The following is a 21,038-nucleotide window of genomic DNA, read 5'->3' on the forward strand; positions in this document are numbered from 1 at the left end:
TACTGGCAACATGTACTACAGTATACTTAAGAATAATGCACTTACACTGTTGCACTGTGGTAATATACAACTTCCTTTTTGTATAGGAGAGATCAACAGTTTAGGGTTATTCAAATATCTGTTAGACCAAATTTAAACTCGTCAATTTTTTAATGCCACAACAACAACAAAATCCAACTTTAAGAAGGTAGTTCTGCAATTGCCAGGCTACATACAACTTGCACGAAAAGCAAAAAAAGTACAGTAAAAATCAAATACGGACACGATAATCGCAGTCTAGACACTAGCGACATCAATAAAGAAAACAGATCTAAAGGTTTCTGCAATTTTCTTTAATTATTCTCTGTTGAGAAAAACAAAAACAAGATAAACGCCTACTCAGCTCAATACTGTCTGAACATCTATCCATTTTCACACATAACAGTTATGCCAACAGATCTCTTTGCAATTCCCATCACTAATGCAGTTACCCATCTATGGCTTTCATTACACACTCCATTAGGGGGTGTTATTGTGATAATCTCCACTATTATGATAATTACATAGAAGTGCTACATTTAGAGCTCCAAGTGATCCACCTAAAACATCATCATAAATACTAAGAATTAGTTCAGTGTGTGGCACATTTTTTTTTACATTCATCCATAATCCAAATCGAAATCGTAAACTCGACTAGACTTCCTTTAAATAACAGACGTACAAACTTACTGATTTGCACACAAAACTGACGTTTTTAATCTCTCTGCCATTTAAAATAGAGCTTCTTAAAAATTAAACAGTTAAATATGAGCCCTCCTAGTTAATAGTGCAGATATGATAAGGGGGGCAAGTACTGACACCTGAAGACAAATATGGATTCCCTTGTGTGTGCGTGCATGTGTGCGCTTGAATGAGTCGCCTTCAGGTCCTGAAGAGCACGGCGGCAGTCACAGCTGTTAGAGCCACAGCAACCACAGGCCCCCAGATCATCCACGGTTTCTGGAATAAGTGGCAACACAGAAATAGAAAGTTGAGGAACGGCACATAAACCACCGCCCATCTATGGATCACCAAAGCTTTGACAGAGGGAGTTTGCCATTGAAATCAAGGCAGTGCACAATTACACACAGCTCGCGCAGATAAAGATAAGCATTATCCAAATCAACTGTGAGAAACAGTTAAGCATTAGCCATCCAGACAGGACAAACAGATGTCAGATGTTGGAGCTGTATGATTAGAAGTTAGATTTCTGAAGATTTTTATTTAATTTTTTTTTTTGGGGGGGGGGGGGGGGGGGGTCCCCTCAGCAAGGCATTCTCAGGAATAAGGAAAACCTGATTAAATCATGCAATGGTCTAAGAGACACCAATGAGGATGAAAAGATGTAGGCCGACTTGACAGGAGTAATGTGTACCTTGCTACCACAATGCGCCGAAGCACCAATACAGCAAAGCCAGGATAAGGCCGATGACTATGGCTTGAACAGGCAGCAATAGGGATGTCTACAGAAGGGAAGGGATATTATAGTAATCAACTGCAATGGGACATACTTTGGTTGGGTGCAGCTTTATTAATAGTTCCTTCAGTCAGTTATCTACGTCTGTAACTGGTATTTACACAAATCTCAGTCACACACAGCTGTCAGTGTCTCATGGTTAGTTCACACATACAGATAGAAAGAAGCTGGCACTTTGTGGCCTCATAAATATGTAGTTGTGGGGATGTGTTGCGTTTAGTACAGACATCCTAAATATCAACCTTACAATAAACAGCTGTGTTTATTTCCTGTTGTACAGCATAGTTGGCTGAGTTTTTTTTTTAAACCTTACAGTACTTGAAGATGTTTTAAGCTGTCAGGTATGCCTGGCATTAAGTCCATTATCTGAGTTTGAAGTGAAACAGTAGTATGGTGCTCTCAGCTCAGCTTAGTCACCAAATAGCAGCTGTCTGGCACAGCTTTTTTGAATCCATATGTGTGAATGGCCCATAAAAGCAACAGTAACAGACACTGGATGACTAGAGGGGAGCATGTATGCTAAAATAAAATAAAAAAATTTTTAAATGTGAATCTTACAAAAGATTCATCTTTTATATCTGGAGATGTTGTGCAAACACATGTTGAACAAAAGGGGTGGGGGGATAAAAGGAAATTGGAAAGCCCATGCTCCCAAAAATAAAACTGCTGAAGATGTTTGCCTCCGAAAAATAAAACTGCAGTAACATAACTGTAGATGATCATTTCTACACTTATTAATAGATAACATGCAACTGGTTTACAAGTAATTACGTGCTGCAGTTTATACATTAGGGTAAAATGCCTTCCTGTTTTGGTTGGGTGTTTGATAACTCAGTACTCACCTTTGACCCTTTCTCTTGTAATTCCTTCATGTTGACTTTGCATGCTTCAAGTTCATCTGCAACCAGCTGTTTTTCCTGCTCAACCTTCTCGTATTTTTCCTTGAGGTCTGACAGCTCCGTCCTAGCTTCCTCGTACTGCATGAAGCAAATTAAACATTTATTTCAACAAACAACACAAATACACACACTTATCACTTCAGTTTCAATGTAAATTTTGTAGATGTGGGTATTGTTGAGTACTTTTGAGAAACAGTTTCTGTTTCTTACTGTTTACAAGATTAACCAGTCTTTCCTGCAGAGCTTAACGGCTGAATTTTCTATACATTAGCTAATCAGGGCGGGGCTCAACCTAACGCAGATAAAGGACACCGTTAGACACTCCTTTCCCCTTCATTCATACACCAACTGAAAAGCAGCCCCACAAAAAAGTTGGGTCAAGGATGACTTGAGCTATGGTTCCTGTGACTTAGCACTGCCACTCCACATTAAGTGTTACAGCAGTCCCCATCCAGGCTAAGAGCATGTGGTGCCACAGCAACCAGTGGGATGTGTGGACAGGAACTGTTTTTTCTTCTCTTAAAATCTGATTGCATTTTTGGGAAGCTGCTTTGATTTTCCTTGCGATTTCAGTAATGGCCATAGATTTTATGATGCGAGTGTCTAACACCCTTTAAAGGAAATCATTAAAGCTGCTCAAAATAGAAAATCTGTTCTAAATTCTCAGTGACGGTCACTCTGAGCCACTTTTAGGCATAGAGAATGTGTTTTCTAAACTAGTGCAATTACCCTCATCATCCGATTTTCAGGTGCAGTCTTTGATGGCAAGAAGAAATACAATAAAATGTCTTGTGTGGATGACTACAGAAAGCTATTGCCTGTCCCATACTGTTGTAAATGTCTACTAACGTCCTGAATGCCCACAGTTGGCATTCAGAACTGGCAACAAATTCCATCAAATCATATTACAGGAAATAAAAAAAAAAAAGAAAAATAATGAATGCATAAAAACCACTGTATGCCCAGTGGAAAAGCAGCCAGTGGTCCAGCAAAACAGATAAAAGTTTCAGACACTTCAGTCTCAATTTACTCAAAATTATTTGTGCTGGACAGATGCATCCTGTATTACTAATTAGAGTAAAAACCAATGACTTTCAATCATGGGCAAAATTTATTAATACTTAACAATGTTGCTACTGCTAATCATGGTTGGTAAATAAATAAATAAATAAAAACAAAAAAAAATTAATTTGTCCATATGAGATCACATGGACTCCAAATTGAGAAGAGCATAAGAACGCTGGTCCACATATGCGGTGGGAATTTTGCCATGAAAGCAGAGCACCAACAGGAAAGTTTTGGCTAAATTGTTAACATAGCCAAGACATGTTCACATTTAAATTCTCCTTAAAACATAAAATGAAAAAGCAGAAGAGCAAATGATCCAGGATATTTTCAGTCATTTTATTGCAGCTGCATAGTAATTTCTCCTTTTATTTGTAATGCACTTTGGCTTGGGGGTGACTTGCCATTCAAGTGGTGGCGTTTTCTGAATTTATTTGGATTTTTTTCCTCTGCAATAATGCCAGTCTATGGTACTGAATGTAATCATAGTCTAATTTTACTTGCTTTCAAACTAGAACGTTTCCCCTTTCCCAGATTGTCCAAGTGTAACTTCATAAATACTGCAACACCATGTCAACATTGGCCCTCTAAAGCAGCATGGTCAGCAGCACACCAGTAGTAGTAGCTGCAGTCTTCCAACAGCCTCTAAACTGGATCAGTTCTGCCACAGATATGCACTCAGAACCATTACCATTTAGCTAGAAAATTTTAAATGCAAAAAAGTATAAGTGAAGACTAAATAGGCCTGAAGTCCAAATCAACTTTGTGCAGCATTAAAAGTAAAACAAGTGAGTGGTTATAAGGCCTGTCAGGTCCACCTTTTACATTTGAGGTAAAAGTATTCATCATCATGACTCCTTCTGAGACCCTGGACCCCCTAAGGTTGATGTCTCCAGTTTTGAGGAGCATACCTCTTTCTGCAGAACCTTGCTGCGGCTGTCTGCCTCATCCAGTTGAGTTTGCAGTGTGGTGCTATCCTGCTGGTGCTGGAGCTGCAGGGCTACCAGCTTCCTCTCCATCTCCTGCTGGGAGTGCTCAAGGGCTCCAAGGCTGTTTTTCAGCTCAGTATTCTGGGCACGCAAACTACCAAAAGCAAAACAACACTGAGTTCAATAGGTAAAAGATAAGGGGGAAAAAAAAAAAAATGTACGATATCATGTAAATCAAAACATGTGGGTACTGATTCAAGCAAATGAGAACGAAGGAGCACAAAGGAGGGGGTAAAGCACTCCTAGTGATGTAGATCAGTGCACCGACCTGGCAAGGTCCTTCTCCAGCTGCTGCTGTTTCTGCAGCACTGCCTCTTTCTCAGTGCGCAGTGCTGCACATTCACTCTGCAGGTTGCTTTTTTCTTTCTGGTGAGACTTGAGGAGTTCTTCCTTCTCAGCCCTGAGAGAAGCACATTCACTCTGCAGACTGCTTTTTTCTCTCTGGTGCTTATTCACAGTGTCCTGCTTCTCAGATCGAAGAACAGAACATTCTTTCTGAAGACCGTTGCACTCCACCTGCATGGACTGAAGCTCACTGGCTGTAAACAAAAACAAGGCTTATGTAATAATGCTGTTTTGGAGCAGATGGTATGCATTTGATTTGCCTACAGATAAAACTAAAATGATCACAAAAAAAATGTTTCTAGTTATATTCTGAATCATCAGTGCACAAGGAGAATTGTTTGTTAGAAACACACGTAAGACAAAGAATGTGAAGAAAGAAGGAACAGTAATAGTGTTTAAGTGATATATATACTGTAAAAATACAGAGCTTCCTTTCATGCATTCATGACTGACAAGTGTACCATGTAGTACCTTGTATTTCTGCAGTTTTCTGCCACTGCTTGCTCTGCTGCTGAAGGTCACGCTGCAGGTTGTCAATCTCACGTTCATATTTGCTGGCAGTCTGACGCCATTTGTCTAGATCGTTGGAGACGGTTGCCAGGTTAGACTGGACAGCAGCAACGTCACGGTCCCGCTCGGCAGCTGCTGCCTCCAGGGCACGTTTCAGCGACTTCACTTCATCACGTGCATCTTGTAGCTCGTCGCGTGAACTGGAGGAGATGTCCATCTGCTCTCTGAGAACGCCCATCTCATCCTTGAGCTGCCGCAGCTGGCCTGTCCAAACCAGGGTCACTGTTTCAATTTTATTATTATTATTACTGATATTCAACATGTTTCTAATCCACAGACAGATGTACCTTCAAGAAGTTTTATCTGTTTTGCAGATTCATCAGCTTGTTTTTTCTTCTCCTTTCGCTCTTCTTCCAGGATACCTAAACAGTATTTAATTAAAATCTTTACTTCATTTATGTGTGTGCACATATGTGTATAACAGAGTATACGGTGTTATTTATCATCAGATGTGGCGCGTCACCTTGTAGCTCCACATATTTGTGTTTCTCTGTATTAGCTAGCTCCTGGGCCTCTCGAAGTTCATCAGTCAAGCGCTGAATAATTTTTTCAGAGTCACCAGAGGATCCCATCTTTGCCTTGGTCAGGTCATCTAATGAAGAAATGAAGGAAAAAAAAAAAAATGGTAATCCCAGTTGGACGATCCATTATCCCAGCATGGACAGACTACTTAGAGAGGTATTGAGTCACACTCATGAGTAAAGAGAATTCAGGTAATAATGCTGGCAGTTCAGTCAGTTGCCACAAAAATGGCAAGAATAATGGGAAGTTTCACTGTTTTACTTCTACTACAGTCCCAAATATTTAACAGGACTGACATACTAGATGATTTCCCAAGATATTCAAAATGGGCCTATTACATAAAGTAATTGCAAACCCAGAAATAGTAACAAGTGTTTTATCTATCAAACTTCTCATTCCAAATTATTCATTAACCTATCCACATACGTGTCTATAGCTATTTGACATTGCTCATTAATAGTAACTAAACAATGCACAAAGGGAATAGGCTTGCCAGCGTTGTCAAGGGTCTGTTGTGTTTTCTGGAGGTGGAAACAGGCTCCACAAATACTTGTGCTTTGCAAATGCCTAGTGAATATCTTGAGCCCCTAATCTACCACAGCTAGGAAAAGAGATGACCTCATTCCAGAATGAACATTTGGCAGAGGACAGGTTAAGCATGTGCACCATAAATGGACATGCATCAGAACCTGAAACGCCCTGAAATCCTGCACTTACTGTGAAAACCATGTCTAGATCCATCACATACAGTTACATAATCGCACAAATACCCATACAGTCGTATATGTTAGTAGACAGCTTTGATAAATAAAAATGAAGCGGTGTTAAACAAAGGCCCAGAGCCGGTGACACCCTCTGACTCAAGCACATGACCACCCCGCTGTGTGCCAGACAAAGCATGGGAGGACAGTGCTCTGCCCAGTATGTGATTGTGTGTTCCTTCATGTGCGAGTGAGTGGGCTCCCTGTAAGTAAGCTGTCTGTGTTCACTTTGTGTGAATGCCCCACAAAGACAGCATAGGGAATAACAAGTGTTTCAAATGAGGGTGCAACATGTTATCTTTAGCGAGATTAGTTATTGCAGCGATAATGTCTTAGGGTCATAGAATAACACCTGACAGCACAGTAATGGAATTAGTCTGTGTGTAAAAATACCTCGCAGACTAGTTGGGAATATTGAGCATCACACTGCCTCAAGTGATGACAGGAAAAATTAAAAAAAAAAAAAAAATGTAGGAGAAAGTCTTTTTTTAGCTCCGGTGCTGAAGGCTAGACCCATTGTGGCCCATCTTTGCCTGCTGTCCGTTTCCTTCTCATTGAATGTGACAGCATTCTTTAACTGAATCAGGGGGTTAGCACCGTTTGCCACAGTATTCCCTTTAAAACTGCTGATCATAAAGGGAGATCGTTTTACAGCTGCAACATATTCTGTATGTAGCTGAATCTCAAATATCTTCATCAATCTGAATTGCTCAGATAGTATTGTTGTGAGGACACTGTCTCCTTTGTGCTCCCTATATACTGTGCAGTGAAGCATTACAAATTCATTCATCATGCAAAATTGATTCACTCACCAATGTTCTGCCATTTTTTTTGTCAAGAATGTTCCTACTGATTTTCATATTCCCTGCTTTGCACCATCATTGCATTATCCCCTGCATTCTATTCTTATTAGTCACCCTAAATGTTATAGCTAACACACTGACATCGTCAGCTGACATTGCCCTCTGTGCAAAGAGACTCCATCTTCTAATAAGCTGTTGACACAAGAGACATCAGCCTCTAAAACAAGGCCATCTACAGCACTGTAAGCTCTAAAGTGAACCAGCTGTCCTTATGGGTCCAGACACTCATTTTGAGTGTGACTCAGGGTCCTCCCCCCTTTCCACAGTCAGCTAGGGAGATATGCTGTGTCAGGTAGGAGCCATTAGAGGAGCAAAACAATGCCTAGTCATTCACTTAAATTAATGGTGTCCATAGTTACCTTTAATCACAGATACGTTATTCAGGGGGTCACTCAGCTGTTTCTCATCCATTTTCTTATCTCTAAAAAACAAAACAAAAAGACATAATAAGCCCAGATAAAGATACAAAGCTTTAAATGAAATAAATGTTGTTTAAAAAGACCCCAAACAGTGTTGCTTAAGACTTTTGTTGGTGTTGTCATTGTTAGATATTTGAGATTTAAAAAAAAAAAAAAAAAAAAAGGTAAACACAAAAATACATGTTTATCTATGAACACATAAGTACTTCTGGAGGAGACAGGTGCAGAGAGCTGCTGAGGAAGGAGGAATTTCAGGACTAGGTCACAGTAAACTCACTAATGAAAAGGTTAAGAATAAAACTTAACAGAAAAATATTACCTTAGATGAACCAGGAGCAGCAGTAATCAGTGTGCTGAGGCTACAGCAGTCCCTGACATGAAGAACTCTTCTCCAACTATGAGATTTTTTTTTTCAGATGCGAAACGGACCAGTCCAAGCTCGAGGGGGGTGGACAGTGATGACAGACAATTTGTACCAGACCTCCCTGCTACTTGTGTACTAAAACCCATGAGAGGAAAAAATAAACAGGTTAAAGCAAAGAGTAAAGTTGCTTAAATATGACACTAATGCTAAACCAGAGACAAGATGGAAGAGTGTCCTTAAAAATGTGACCCCCCCCTTTTTGTGGCTAAAGTCCCCAGCCCCTCTACTCTGGGTCATGTATCCGAGTAGGGCATCTCGGAAGCTGCAGCTGCATACTGACACAGAGAGGTTTTGTTCAGGGGGTTGAGCTGCTCTCTGGCTGGTTGGTACGGCTGTAAAAACCTACAGGATGGAACTGAATAGGGACTGGCAGCATGAGAGAGTGTTTCATGCATGGGTTGCATCCACTTCCCCTCTTGTTTTGTCCTGTATGTCATTAGTTTTTCACTTTATATCTATCAATTTTTGACTTTTGGGGTTAGATATGCATGCCACCCTAAAACGTATAGTTGTACAGTTACCATTGTAGGGATAATCTGTATGTACCACTTAGCTACTGTTTGTTACTTCAATATGCTTTAAAATTATGGTGAGAGATCTAAAAAGCAAAACAAACAAACAAACGAAAAAAATGAAAACAATCCCCATAGAGAAATGCAGATAGCAGTAGGAAATTCAAAAAGGGTGAAGGAAGTTTCAACAGGGATGTAGTAAAACTCATTGTTTGACTCGGAGTGAAAATTTAAGATTCATAGGTTGATTTTTTTTTGTTTTTTTGGCACGTGTTCCTACATTCCAGCGCGAGCACTTCAGTTATAAAAGCTAGTGATACGGTAAAAGCAAGTCAAACTAGTTCAACTACTGGTCACAGGCTTCAAGAAGCAATCTACGAATACTTAAAAAAAAAAAAAAAAAGTTGTACAACAGTGACACAACAGTAATCATGTTTTGTTATTGGTGAATGTATTCTGCCATAACCCCCCCAAGTGGTTGTTTTGACTGGAAAAGTCCAGTAAGCTGCCAGTTTATCAAGGACCCACAAAACATCCTTGCAGTTTTTGCAAATGTAGGGCTGAATGTTGACAGAAAAAGATGGTCATATGGAGCATTGGCTCATATGGAGCTGTTAAAAATGAGACTTGCTTACTTTTTAAAGATGGTCACAACTATAAAAACAACCTGAGACTTGAGAAGATCCTAAAATGTTTTACTAAAAAGCCATGAAACACTCTGTCCCACTGGTTCATTTCTACCACCATGCTTTTAGATGCATTTACCCTCATTACTTTCAAGGACCTGAACATATAAATATGACAATGCATGTGGATGTTATTCCCTCTAAGTTGTTCAGAAAGGTTTTCAAAATCATAACCTGGTGGCTACTTAGCATTATATTGGTCTATTTTAATTGGGTCATGACCACAAACAGTTTCTCTCTCCTTAAGAAACCACATTTAAAGTCAACACTTCTCCATAGCGACTAAACAATCTCTAAATTCAGAATCAGAATCAGAATCAGAAGGTTTTTATTGCCATATGGGTGAACAGGTTCACAGCATTAGGAAATTGCTGCGGTACTTCGTGCTTACAGAAAAAAACAAAAAACAAAAAAACAAATAATTATAAAAACTATAAGACAATATACAAGTATACAAATTGCAAATATACAGATATATTAGAGCTTACAAAATATACAGTGCAGAGACTAATTAAAAGATAAAGGAATGTAAACTATATTTCACTAATATGTACATCAGTGCAGTCAGACAGGTGCATAGACATAGGGTCATCAGCATTTGTGGAGGGTGGTGGTAACAGTCTTAGGGTAATTGTTCATGAGTCCAACAGCAGAGGGGAAGAAACTGTTCTTATGGCGGGAGGTTCTGGTCCGTATGGACCGTAGCCTCCTGCCTGAGGGGAGAGGGTCAAAAAGTCTGTGCCCAGGGTGAGAGTGGTCGGCTGTGATCCGACCTGCACGCCCCAGTGTCCTGGAGGTGTACAGATCCTGGAGAGATGGGAGGTTACAGCCAATCACCTTCTCAGCAGAGTGCACAACGCGCTGTAGTCTCTGTTTGTCCCTAGTGGTGGCTCCAGCATACCACACAGTGATGGAGGAGGTAAGGATGGACTCAATGATGGCAGTATAGAACTGCACCATGGTCCTTGCTGGCAAGTTGAATTTCTTCAACTGCCGCAGGAAGTACATCCTCTGCTGGGCCTTTTTGACGACAGAGGTGATGGTGGGCTCCCACTTGAGGTCCTGGGTGATGGTAGTTCCCAGGAAGCGAAAAGAGTCCACTGTGGTGATGGGGGTGTCAGTCAGGATGATGGAGGGTAGAGGGGCTGTGTGCTTCCTAAAGTCCACTATAATCTCCACTGTCTTCTGGGCGTTCAGTACCAGGTTATTGTGGCTGCACCAGGACACCAGACGTTTGACCTCCATCCTGTAGGCCGACTCGTCCCCGTCTGAGATGAGTCCGATGAGAGTCATGTCGTCTGCAAACTTAATAAGCTTGACAGACTGGTGGTCAGAGGTGCAGCAGTTGGTATACAGGGAGAAGAGCAGAGGAGAGAGGACACAGCCCTGAGGAGTGCCAGTGCTGATGGTCCGGGAGTCCGAGACATTCTTCCCCAGCCTCACGTGCTGCTTCCTGTTCATCAGGAAGTCAATGATCCACCTGCAGATGGGATCTGGCACGTTCATCTGGGACAGCTTGTCTTGGAGGAGATCAGGGATGATGGTGTTGAAGGCAGAGCTGAAGTCCACAAACAGGATCCTGGCGTAGGTTCGCTGGGAGTCCAGATGCTGTAGGATGAAGTGCAGAGTCAGGTTGATGGCGTCGTCCACAGACCTGTTGGCTCTGTAGGCAAACTGCAGGGGGTCCAGAAGGGGGGCTGTGAGGGACTTGAGGTGGGACAGCACCAGACGCTCAAATGACTTCATGACCACAGAAGTCAGTGCCACAGGTCTGTAGTCATTTAGTCCAGTGATCCTTGGCTTCTTGGGGACAGGAACAATGGTAGCGGTTTTAAAGCAGACAGGCACGTGGCAAGCCTCCAGTGAGGAGTTGAAGATGTTCGTGAACAATGGGGCAAGCTCGTTAGCACAGTGTCTCAGTGTGGCAGGTGAGACACCTCTACTTTCAAAAATTCTTGAAAATGTGGTTGCTGAGCTGCTCTTAGAAGCAATGGGTGGGAAAAAAATGTGAAATTCCCATCTGGCCATATTACCCTTGCTTTACTGAACCTCACTGCAGCATTTGACACAACAGACCACTGAATTCTCCTCAGACTTAGAAACTGGGCTGGCCTACTGAACAAAGTACTCAGAGCCGCTTTCCATAGTTTAACTTCATTGGCTACCCTCATGGCACGTGGGGTCTCACAGAGCTCAGTCTTCGGACCTGTTTTGTGTCTAGTATTTATTTAATGTCCCTTGGCCATGTAATTTGCGCAAGTGTCTTACCATTGTTATGCTGATGGAAAACAGTTGTAGGTCTTATTTAGTCCTGAAAAAAACATACAAATCTAGGTTCCACACATTTCTGCCTCACTGCTATAAAGGATTGGATGACATCTAATGACTTCCTGGAATTCGTTTTCATTGGTGCTGATCAGATTTCTAACAGTGTCATCTTGAGCAACTAACAACTGACCCAAAGCAATCTGCTAGAAACCTGGGCATTATCTTTGATCAGCATCTCTTGCTATATAAAGATTAAAGATGTTTTTATTGTTACATTTTATGTACACTAACTGGCCACTTTGTTAGGTACAGCCGTTCAACTACTTGTTAACACAGTCAGTCACATAATTAAACAAATAGTTTAATTTAAAGAGTCACACAGCAGCAGTTCAGTGGATTTAGGTGTGCAGACATGGTCAAGATGCTGCTGAAGTTCAAACTGAACATCGGAAACGGGATAAAAACATGATTTCTGAACACTCTGAAACTGCTGATCTACTGGGATTTTCCTGTGCAAACATCTCTAGGATTTACAGAAAATGACTGGAAAAAGAGAAAACATCCAGTGAGTGGCAGTTCTCTGGACAAAAATACCTTGTTGATGTCAGGTCAGAGGAGAAAGGCCAAACTGCTTCAAGCTGATAGGAAGGCAACAGTAAATCAAACAACCACTTGATGCAATCCAAGACAAGCAGAAGAGAATCTCTAAATGCGCAATAAATCAAACCCTGTAACAGATAGGCCACAGCAGCAGAACACCAGTCCTAGGACCAGGAAACTCAGGCTACAATTCACAAAAATTGCTCATCAACATTGGACAATAGAAGACTGGAAAAATGTGACCAGATCTGATGAAGGCTTAATTTCTGCTACAACATTTAGATGGCAGGGTCAGAATTTGGTATAATCAATCTACAAACACGGATGTATCCTGCCTAGTATCAGTGTTTGGGAACTTAGTAAAATTGAGCATCACTTAAACACCACAGCCTACCAGAATATTATTAATGAGCATCTCCATCCCTTTATGACTGGTGTACCCATCGTCTGATGGCTGCTTCCAGCAGGATAACACACCATGTCACAAAGTTCAAATGATCTCAAATTAGTTTCTTGAACATGACACTGATGAATTCACTCTACAGAAATGGCCTCCACAGTCAATCCAACAGAGCACCTTTGGGATCTGATGGAAAAGGAGATTCATATTATGGATGCACAGCAACTGGGAGATCCTACCATGGCCCAAAATATCTGAGGAATGTTTCCAGCACTTTGTTGAAGGTAGAATTAAGGGAAACGGAGGTCCACTTCAGGACTAGTACGGTGTGCCTAATAAAATGGCTGAGTGTGCTTTGCTTTAATGCTATTTACTGTAAAAAATTTTTAATCACTTTATAACTACAGTTACTATTAAAGTTTTTACTAGGGATTTATTATTTCAGGCGAGGTCAGAGGGCGTGGGGGTATAATTGGGAAAAGTCAGCAGTTTTTTTTTTTTTTTTTTATATATATCAGAATAATAGTGATTTCACACATGAATTCATTATTCCCGATAATCACTGAATTTCAATTCAGTTTACATTGAAACTACCCAAATAAATGCCCTGGGACGTTTCAAGATACATACAAGGTGTTTTGGATTAAACTCATCAAGTTATGATTTTATGATAGTTAATTAGTGACGTTATATTTTTTTTTTTATTCCAACTGTTTAACTTTTTTTTTTTTTTTTAAATCACCGTCTTAACCAGCTGATCTGACTGGTGCTTTTAAATTCAGTTAGACAGCATTACAAACATATTGTTTATGCCTGTTGTTGCCTTAAAATTAAAGCACTGAATGTAGCTAAAAAGCTCTTAAAATGCTACAACTTACCAACCCAATGACTCCAACATATGGGAACGTTACTACCACCTCCGTTAGTTAGTAAGTTAGTAGGTTAGTTAGTTAGTTGGTTGGTGGGTTTAATTGGTAACCTAGCATAAGCTAATCAAATGAAGTTCACCGCTAATTGAAGGTGTAGCCCACTCTGCGGTAGTTAGCGTCAGCTGCCTTTGACCACGCAGCCACAGCAAGCAACACCAAGCCACCCTTCACCCTTCCTTCTGCCTTACGTGAATAATAATTGGTGGGTGTTGCCCCTGAGAGTCGTCGCCGTTACGTGTCTGTGTAGTTGAGTCATAACCAGAAGTGATGCTGACTTAGAGTTGTGCTACTACAACTGCAGGGAGAAGAGGGGAGGAATGACTGCCAAGTTTTTAGTTAGCTAACCCAAGCTAATACTGGATGTCCGACAGTTTTTTTTGTTGTTTTTTTTTTCCATCACAGTTACCTCATTTGCTGCTGCTGATCTGCTGTGTTTTCCTTTCCCCCGATGACTTCCTCTATCTCAGCCTGGATTTGGAATGAAAGATTTTGGCTTCCCGAAAATGTCTCTTGGGCGGACCTGGAGCATCCACCACCTGGCGTGGAGTACCCCCGACCCAGGGACATACTGTATGCCCTGCCTCTGGCTGCCGGAGTTTTTCTTCTGAGAATCCTGTTTGAAAGGTGTGTGTGTGTACTTTAGTTTTTCCTACGCTTGTGTGGGTGGGCTTCGGAAACCTTTGTTTACAAAGAAAAGACTAACTTTCTGGAGACTACCCACTCTGTGGATTTCTCAGTATGTTTTAAAAAAAAAATCTTGTCACATGCCTTTTCGTGTGACAGATAATTATAGGCCATCGCTTTTTAATATGAATATGAAAGGTCTTTTTATTTTAGTGTTTGCATTCTCGTGAGGTGATGACACTGCTGATGAAAAACAGAAACAATTTTTTTTTTTCTTTTTTTGAGGGAGGGGCCTGCAGGTCATACATTCTTTCTGATTTGCTCACTAGGTCTTTCACTTCCTGTTTGAATCATGTGTGTAGCAGTGGACACTATTTTGTACAACTGTTATGTGACTAGGATATTCTTCAGTAGCTCTGTGAGTCACTACCTCCAGTCCTACTCCAGGCAGTCAGAACTGGTTTAGTGAATTTCCACCAAAAAGCTTTAAAGGTTGGCACTGGTATAACACCTTAAAATTATTTATGCGGGAAATCCAACTCCTAGACTGTATATAAAAGATGAAGGTCCACACACACTGACGTCACTCGTTCATTTGTCACTTCCTGTTTTGACGTTTCAACTTTAGAATTTAAGTACAGTTCACTTTGGCTGTTTTTCAAAGCACTCACGCACTGCTGTCACTTTTCAGTCCTGATAGCTACCGTTTATGGCCCCGATGTAAGAAGGCTTACATGACTTGCACTCCTTGACAAGCGGGATTTTCAGCCCGAGCGAGGTTTGCAAAAAAACCTGATTTGCTGGTTGACTCTGACGCTTTCAAGTAATGTTCCTGATGAGATAATCAGGCTAACTGTGTAGGAGATGTATTAAAATAAAATGACTCCACTGGCCTCAGACACATCGTTGGTTTAAGGGAACAGCATTACTTGTTATGTGAGCGTAACATCAGTCAGGAATTTTAAAACTAGGTCTTCCTGAGTCCAGGCTTCACAATTGCACTAAAAATGATGTTTTTCAGCTAAATCTGGGTTCATGGGAACAGGTTGAGATTGTGCTTTCAGGGAAAGTCAAAGCCCAGTCTACTCTGTACTGCTATTCATTCAAATCCCTTTTCTTTCTTTTTTTTTTTCATGTTGTGAAAACTTTTCCAGATACGCTGGGTGTTGTTAGGGCGCTGTGTGATTAATAACTCTGAATTTAAGCATGAATGCCGGTCAAGTCAACCAGATGATCCTATGACACACATTAGTATTTTGGATAGAAACATCCTTCCCACACTCTGTCTCTCATACTCTCACATGACGGGTCATCACACTCTGTTTAGACTAGGTGCAACATTCCTCAGGATTCCTTCTTTCCAACATTTCCCTGTGTCTCCCCTATAGCTTCTATTATGCTCCCTCCCTCTTAGACAAACACACATGCCAGATGTAACTGTGTGGGCAAGCTGTGAAAGCTCAACAGTTCATGTAAATGGTGGAAGCCCTTAGCAAATGCTGGCTAACAGTCTGTTTTTCCTCTGAGGCACCTAAACAACTCTTTCTCTCTCCTTGTGTGAATTTCTCTCTCCTAATACCAAACCACTTCTGCGTCCCCACCCTCTCCTTTTTGCCCCTCTGTCTGTGTGTATACAGGCTAGTGGCCAAGCCCTGTGCCCACATACTTCAGATTCAGCCGGGAGTGCCTCGGCAAGCTCAGCCCAATGCTGTCCTGGAGAAGCTGTATCAGTCCAAAGCGGTACATAAAGCCTGTGTTTGTTCTGTACTCCATTACATGCTCCTGTACACACTGCAGCAGCACCAAGATGTTATTGTACTGGAACACGCCACCACAGTCATAATGATATGTTCAGTAAATACCTCTTGTCATGTGATAGGCATACCTATTGGTACTGTGGTTTTACAAGGGGTGGTGAGTCATTTTATGTTTGTCTTCTTCAGTGTCCAGATATAAGGCAACTAGAGGGACTCTCCAAGCAGCTGGACTTAGATGTACGCAAAATACAGAGATGGTTTCGTGTCCGTCGGAACCAGGACAGGCCCAGCGTGCAGAAAAAGTTCTGTGAGAGCATGTATGTAGGTTCATGCAGGAGTTTCAGCTACACTGCTGTGTAATGAGATTTAACTGGTCTGGTTCATGCACGTGTATGCAAACAGCTGTCATATAAATTGTTTTGAAGTGTTGCACAGATATCCAAGGTCCCCACAGAAGGAATCCATTGTGTCTGTCAACATCTGCTTGTTGACTCCTCTTAATATTTTGCAGACAGTAGTTATTCCCAGATGATGAATCATGCTTCTGACGTGATTTTTAAATCAAATGTCACAAAAACATTTGAGATGCGTTGCCATAATATTTAGTAAAATGTCTCTTGAAATAAATTTTAATCATCTTGGTACTCACTTTTCATACGCTTGTTAAGAAAAATTTAAATAGGCACAGTACTTTACAGTACAGTACTTACAGATGCCAGTCACACAAGTGCTACTTAGTAAATGTTAACATGATCACTGTGAGCATGATTATGTTTGTAAGTGCGCCTGTGCTAGTATACAGTATTTGCTGTATACTAAATTCCCAATTCTATTCTTCTCTTTAATTTTAGGTGGCGATTCACTTTTTACCTCGGGATTTTTATTTATGGCATCAACCATTTATGGTCGGTAAGTTAAAATATACTTTTTACCCTATGCAATACTGATATGTTGCATGGAAGTGGTTCATATGTTTGGCATATAAAGAGAAGTGAATATGTATCAATATACTGTATGCTTACTGTTGATTAAATCATTTGCACATTTAATCTGTTTCCTTTAGACACGCTGGACGTGGGATACCAGACAGTGCTGGCATAATTACCCTTTTCAGGTAAATCTTTTTTTTTTTTTTTTATCCATAAGCATTGCATTTGATAGTTTTTTTTATTATGAGGTGAATCTGTTCAGCTTCATAATGTTAACAGGTTAGTCGGTATTGCTACATATTTGTCAAAGGTGTGTTTCTTTCACTCTCTTCCAAAGCCTGTGAGTCCTGGACAATACAGCTACTATCTTGCAGAGCTGGCTTTTTATTGGTCTCTGATGTTTTCCCAGTTCATAGACATTAAACGTAAGGTGAGTCAACAATGACCGGCCTAACTAACTATTGTGCTGCTTTTTAATTATTAAAAAGCAGCACAATAGTTAGTTACTGAGACTATTTAATAGTCTCAGTAAATATATAATGCCTTTTTTGTTTTTGTTTTTTTTTGTTTAAGGAAACGTGTAGGAATTTTCTTATGATTATGTGCTCTGGCAAAGAGGATAATAAACTATACGTTCAAACTATAAGTACATCCCATGGAAATTGTTGGCTTTCGTTTTTTTTGACGTATTTAGGCAAGCCAACTTTTGATCTTGTTTTAAACTGTGCCTACAGATGTAAGCGCTTAAATACAACCACAGGGAAAATTACAGCCCATTTCAAATTTGCCTGCAACATTTCAGAGAGCTTAATTTTTCTTCCTGACTGGGCCATTCCATAACCTGCTATTTCTTTCTAAACTATGCCTTGATGCATTTGCTAGTTGAGCTGAGGTCGAGGTGGAAGGTGTCCTTTTGCTCATTAAAAGAACACCTTCCACCTGGACCTCAGCTCTTGGGCATTTGGCCTTACATTTTCATGTTTTTTTTCAAGCACAAATGCAGAATTCAAAGAGGAATCAATAGCTGCAAGCTGCCCAGTTTCTGAGACAGTAGAGCAAACTATAATACTTCCACTGCCATGATTCACATTTGGTATGAGCTCCATATGCTGAAAGCTGTTTTTATTATATGCCTCTTGTAAAGGATTTTCATTACAGTTAAATAGTTTATGCCAAATAATAATTTGAGATCCTTTAAAATCCCAGACCTGTAGGAATCCAACCTTTTGTAATGAAAACTTTAGAGAGCTTTTAGATCATGGTATGGTAGGACTGCACATTAAAAGAGAATAATTAAAGAACACAATCCCAGATGTCAAAGGTTTAAATAAGAGGTTCCTCCTTTAGCCACCTAAGCAGGTTCTAATCATTGGCACCAAATCTGGAACATGTGTTCCTACTTTATGGCTTTAAAGTGGTAAATATAGCATTGTACTTAGAATTTGTGTGTGACTGATCTGTTAATTAAATACTGAAAATGGCTGCAAGGTTGAGAATGTTTGGACATGTGTAGATGGAGGGATAGTGGTTATATTGGACAAAGGATGTTAAATATGGAGCTGCCAGGGAAGAGGAAAAGAGGAAGATCATAGAAAAGGTTTATTTATGCAGTGAAGGATGTTCAGAGGGTTGGTGTGACAGAGGATACAAGGGATAGGGTGAGATGGCAGCAGATGATCCACTGTGGTGATCAAAAAGGACCAGTAAGAAGAAGAAGAAATTTGAGTAGGGGTGGCATGGTAGCACAGTGGTTTTTACTCACAGCAATAAGTCTCTGGGTTTGAACCTGCTAGTTGGCCGGGGCCATTCTTTGTGGAGTTTGATTGTTCTCTCTGTGCCCGAATAGGTTCACCAGTTTGCTTCCACAGCTTGTTAAGGTTAACTGCTTATTCTTATTTGGCCATATATGGGTTTGGATGTTAGATGTGGGAGGGTGTGGCTGGAAGAATACATGGTGTGGGCTATATCGCCTTTGATACGTGGCATTGTTTAAGAGAGGATCGAGTGTTGACTTTTTGACCGATCAGTTTCCCTCTAAACTTGAAATTCAAATAGTCATGACTGTTCAAATAGACAGAGCTCTACATCCTATCCTGTCACTCCATTGTTTTCAGTTTCATTTAGCTGCAGGTGTTTTTATGTGCTTGGAAACGTAATGTGTCAGTAACATGAGCATCCCATCTACCAATTCACCCTTCTTTCTCTTTGTCATCTACATTAATTTTTCTGATGGCAGGATTTCGTCATTATGCTTGTCCACCATCTGGCTACCATAATCCTCATCACGTTCTCCTATGCCAACAACATGCTAAGAGCTGGCACTCTGGTCATGTGTGTACATGATGTATCTGACATCTTCCTTGAGGTAAAGAAAGTCTTTCTGATTTTTAGATATTAAACAAGATCCTGGTAAAGAGGGCACTTGGTTTAACTCAGAATAGCTGCCCATGATTATTCATTGTGTGGGTAAACACAGCTGGGAACACAGAAACTGTGATGTGAGCTACTTGTACTACCAGTTCTAAAGAGAAGCAACTTAACTGACTTTATAGTAACAATGCATCATTGGTGTATATTACAACAGTGAGTTTGATATTATTATTATTAATATGTAATGCATTATTTATTCCTAAGGCAGCCAAGCTAGCAAACTATGCCAAGTACCAGAGGCTATGTGATGGCCTCTTTGTGGTGTTCAGCATAAGCTTTTTCATCAGCAGACTTGTCATCTTTCCCTTCTGGTGAGGAAAACAAGAGCTTACTTACATACAGTATATTGAATGTCAGACTCTTGGTATCTTTTATCACTAGTTTCTTAATTGTAATATAGATACATCTAGTAACCTTTGCATGTATTATTTGTAGGATTATTCACAGTGTTCTGTTTGAGAGCTGGGAGATTGCTGGGCCGTATCAGTCCTGGTGGCTGTTCAATGGGTTGCTGGTGGTCCTTCAGTTCCTTCACATCATCTGGTTCTACCTCATCATGGGCATTGCCATCAAAGCCATTTTCAAGGGAAAGGTTAGTCTTGGTATAAGTTGTGGAAATTGATGTTCATTATCTGAAAGATCTTGGGGGAACCTGCAGCCTAATGGTAAATAATTCATAATTCTAACCAAAGCAGTTAGCTGTTGCTTCCCTCTTATTTTTTTGTCACATTTAGTTGTTTGTAAAACTGCCAAATCTCATTTAGCATCAGGATCCCGCAACATCTGTTTTCCTACCATGCAAATCAAAATTACATTAGCAAAAGCATCTTAGCTTTGTTATAGTCTCACATAGCAGCTAGTGAGGGTGTAAAGTTTAACTTTTAATTATAAAAACTTTGTTTCATAAGTAGGAGTAAAACTAGAACACTATTTTACAGGTGGCAAAAGATGATCGCAGTGACATAGAGACCAGCTCAGATGAGGAGCTTTCCAGCAACACGGACCCAAGCCAGACCCAAATGCTAAATGATAGCAGTCACACCAGTAACCTTAATGGAGAAACTTGTGACCATTGAGTACCAAAGAGAGGATATTTACTTCCACTGTGGCCTTCATTCATCAGGGTGCCTGTGAAACCTACCGTGTCACTGTGATCTTCTGAGAAGAACACTGTTGCTCACACAGAATAAATGTGCTGTTCTAATAGAGGGAGGACCTGGGATACAGAGGAACTCCATGTGTGGCATACAGACTTTAATAGTGTGAAGTTTACATCTGCTGTTTGCTTACAGGATTAGACAAAAACGTGTGGCATGTCTCCATCCCTGCGTGTGCGTGCGTGTGTGTGTATTCTTAAAGTTAGAATAAATAGCAGCCAATGAGACTGCTACTACTGCACATGTGAATTATTTCTCAAGTGAAATTGATAAAATATTTGACTAATACAAGAAGAAATCACTGCCTTTTGCCTTACGCTCTAGCTTACAATTCCAAATGCTAAAAACTTGATTAAAATACCAAAGATTTCTTAATAAAACAAATGCATCAAAT

General features: G+C 40.5%; 2 protein-coding genes across 3 annotated transcripts; one reads left to right on the forward strand and one right to left on the reverse strand.

Moving 5' to 3' along the window:
- Positions 1 to 311: 311 nt before the first annotated feature.
- slmapb (sarcolemma associated protein b) lies at positions 312 to 14,290 on the reverse strand. Of its 2 annotated transcripts, XM_030732710.1 has the most exons (11): positions 14,154 to 14,290; positions 8,248 to 8,427; positions 7,869 to 7,930; positions 5,827 to 5,955; positions 5,651 to 5,725; positions 5,265 to 5,567; positions 4,717 to 4,987; positions 4,371 to 4,542; positions 2,338 to 2,472; positions 1,394 to 1,481; positions 312 to 978 (listed from the first exon to the last, which is right to left on the reverse strand). In XM_030732710.1, exons 3-10 carry the CDS (start codon positions 7,918 to 7,920, stop codon positions 1,398 to 1,400), a joined length of 1,221 nt encoding a protein of 406 aa, XP_030588570.1. In that variant the 5' UTR covers positions 7,921 to 7,930; positions 8,248 to 8,427; positions 14,154 to 14,290; the 3' UTR covers positions 312 to 978; positions 1,394 to 1,397. The 2 variants fall into 2 exon arrangements, with proteins under 2 accessions (XP_030588570.1, XP_030588571.1); XM_030732711.1 differs by lacking the exon at positions 1,394 to 1,481.
- Positions 14,165 to 21,022, forward strand: LOC115782515 (ceramide synthase 5-like). Its single transcript, XM_030732712.1, has 10 exons — positions 14,165 to 14,371; positions 16,009 to 16,111; positions 16,315 to 16,445; positions 16,980 to 17,037; positions 17,192 to 17,242; positions 17,395 to 17,487; positions 19,294 to 19,422; positions 19,692 to 19,798; positions 19,923 to 20,079; positions 20,426 to 21,022. The coding sequence occupies exons 1-10, from the start codon at positions 14,196 to 14,198 to the stop codon at positions 20,561 to 20,563; spliced, it is 1,143 nt and encodes a 380-aa protein (XP_030588572.1). The 5' UTR covers positions 14,165 to 14,195; the 3' UTR covers positions 20,564 to 21,022.
- Positions 21,023 to 21,038: the final 16 nt, after the last annotated feature.

This window comes from Archocentrus centrarchus, chromosome 7 (genome assembly GCF_007364275.1).
Source record: "Archocentrus centrarchus isolate MPI-CPG fArcCen1 chromosome 7, fArcCen1, whole genome shotgun sequence".
In the NCBI taxonomy this organism is placed as follows: Eukaryota; Metazoa; Chordata; class Actinopteri; order Cichliformes; family Cichlidae; genus Archocentrus; species Archocentrus centrarchus.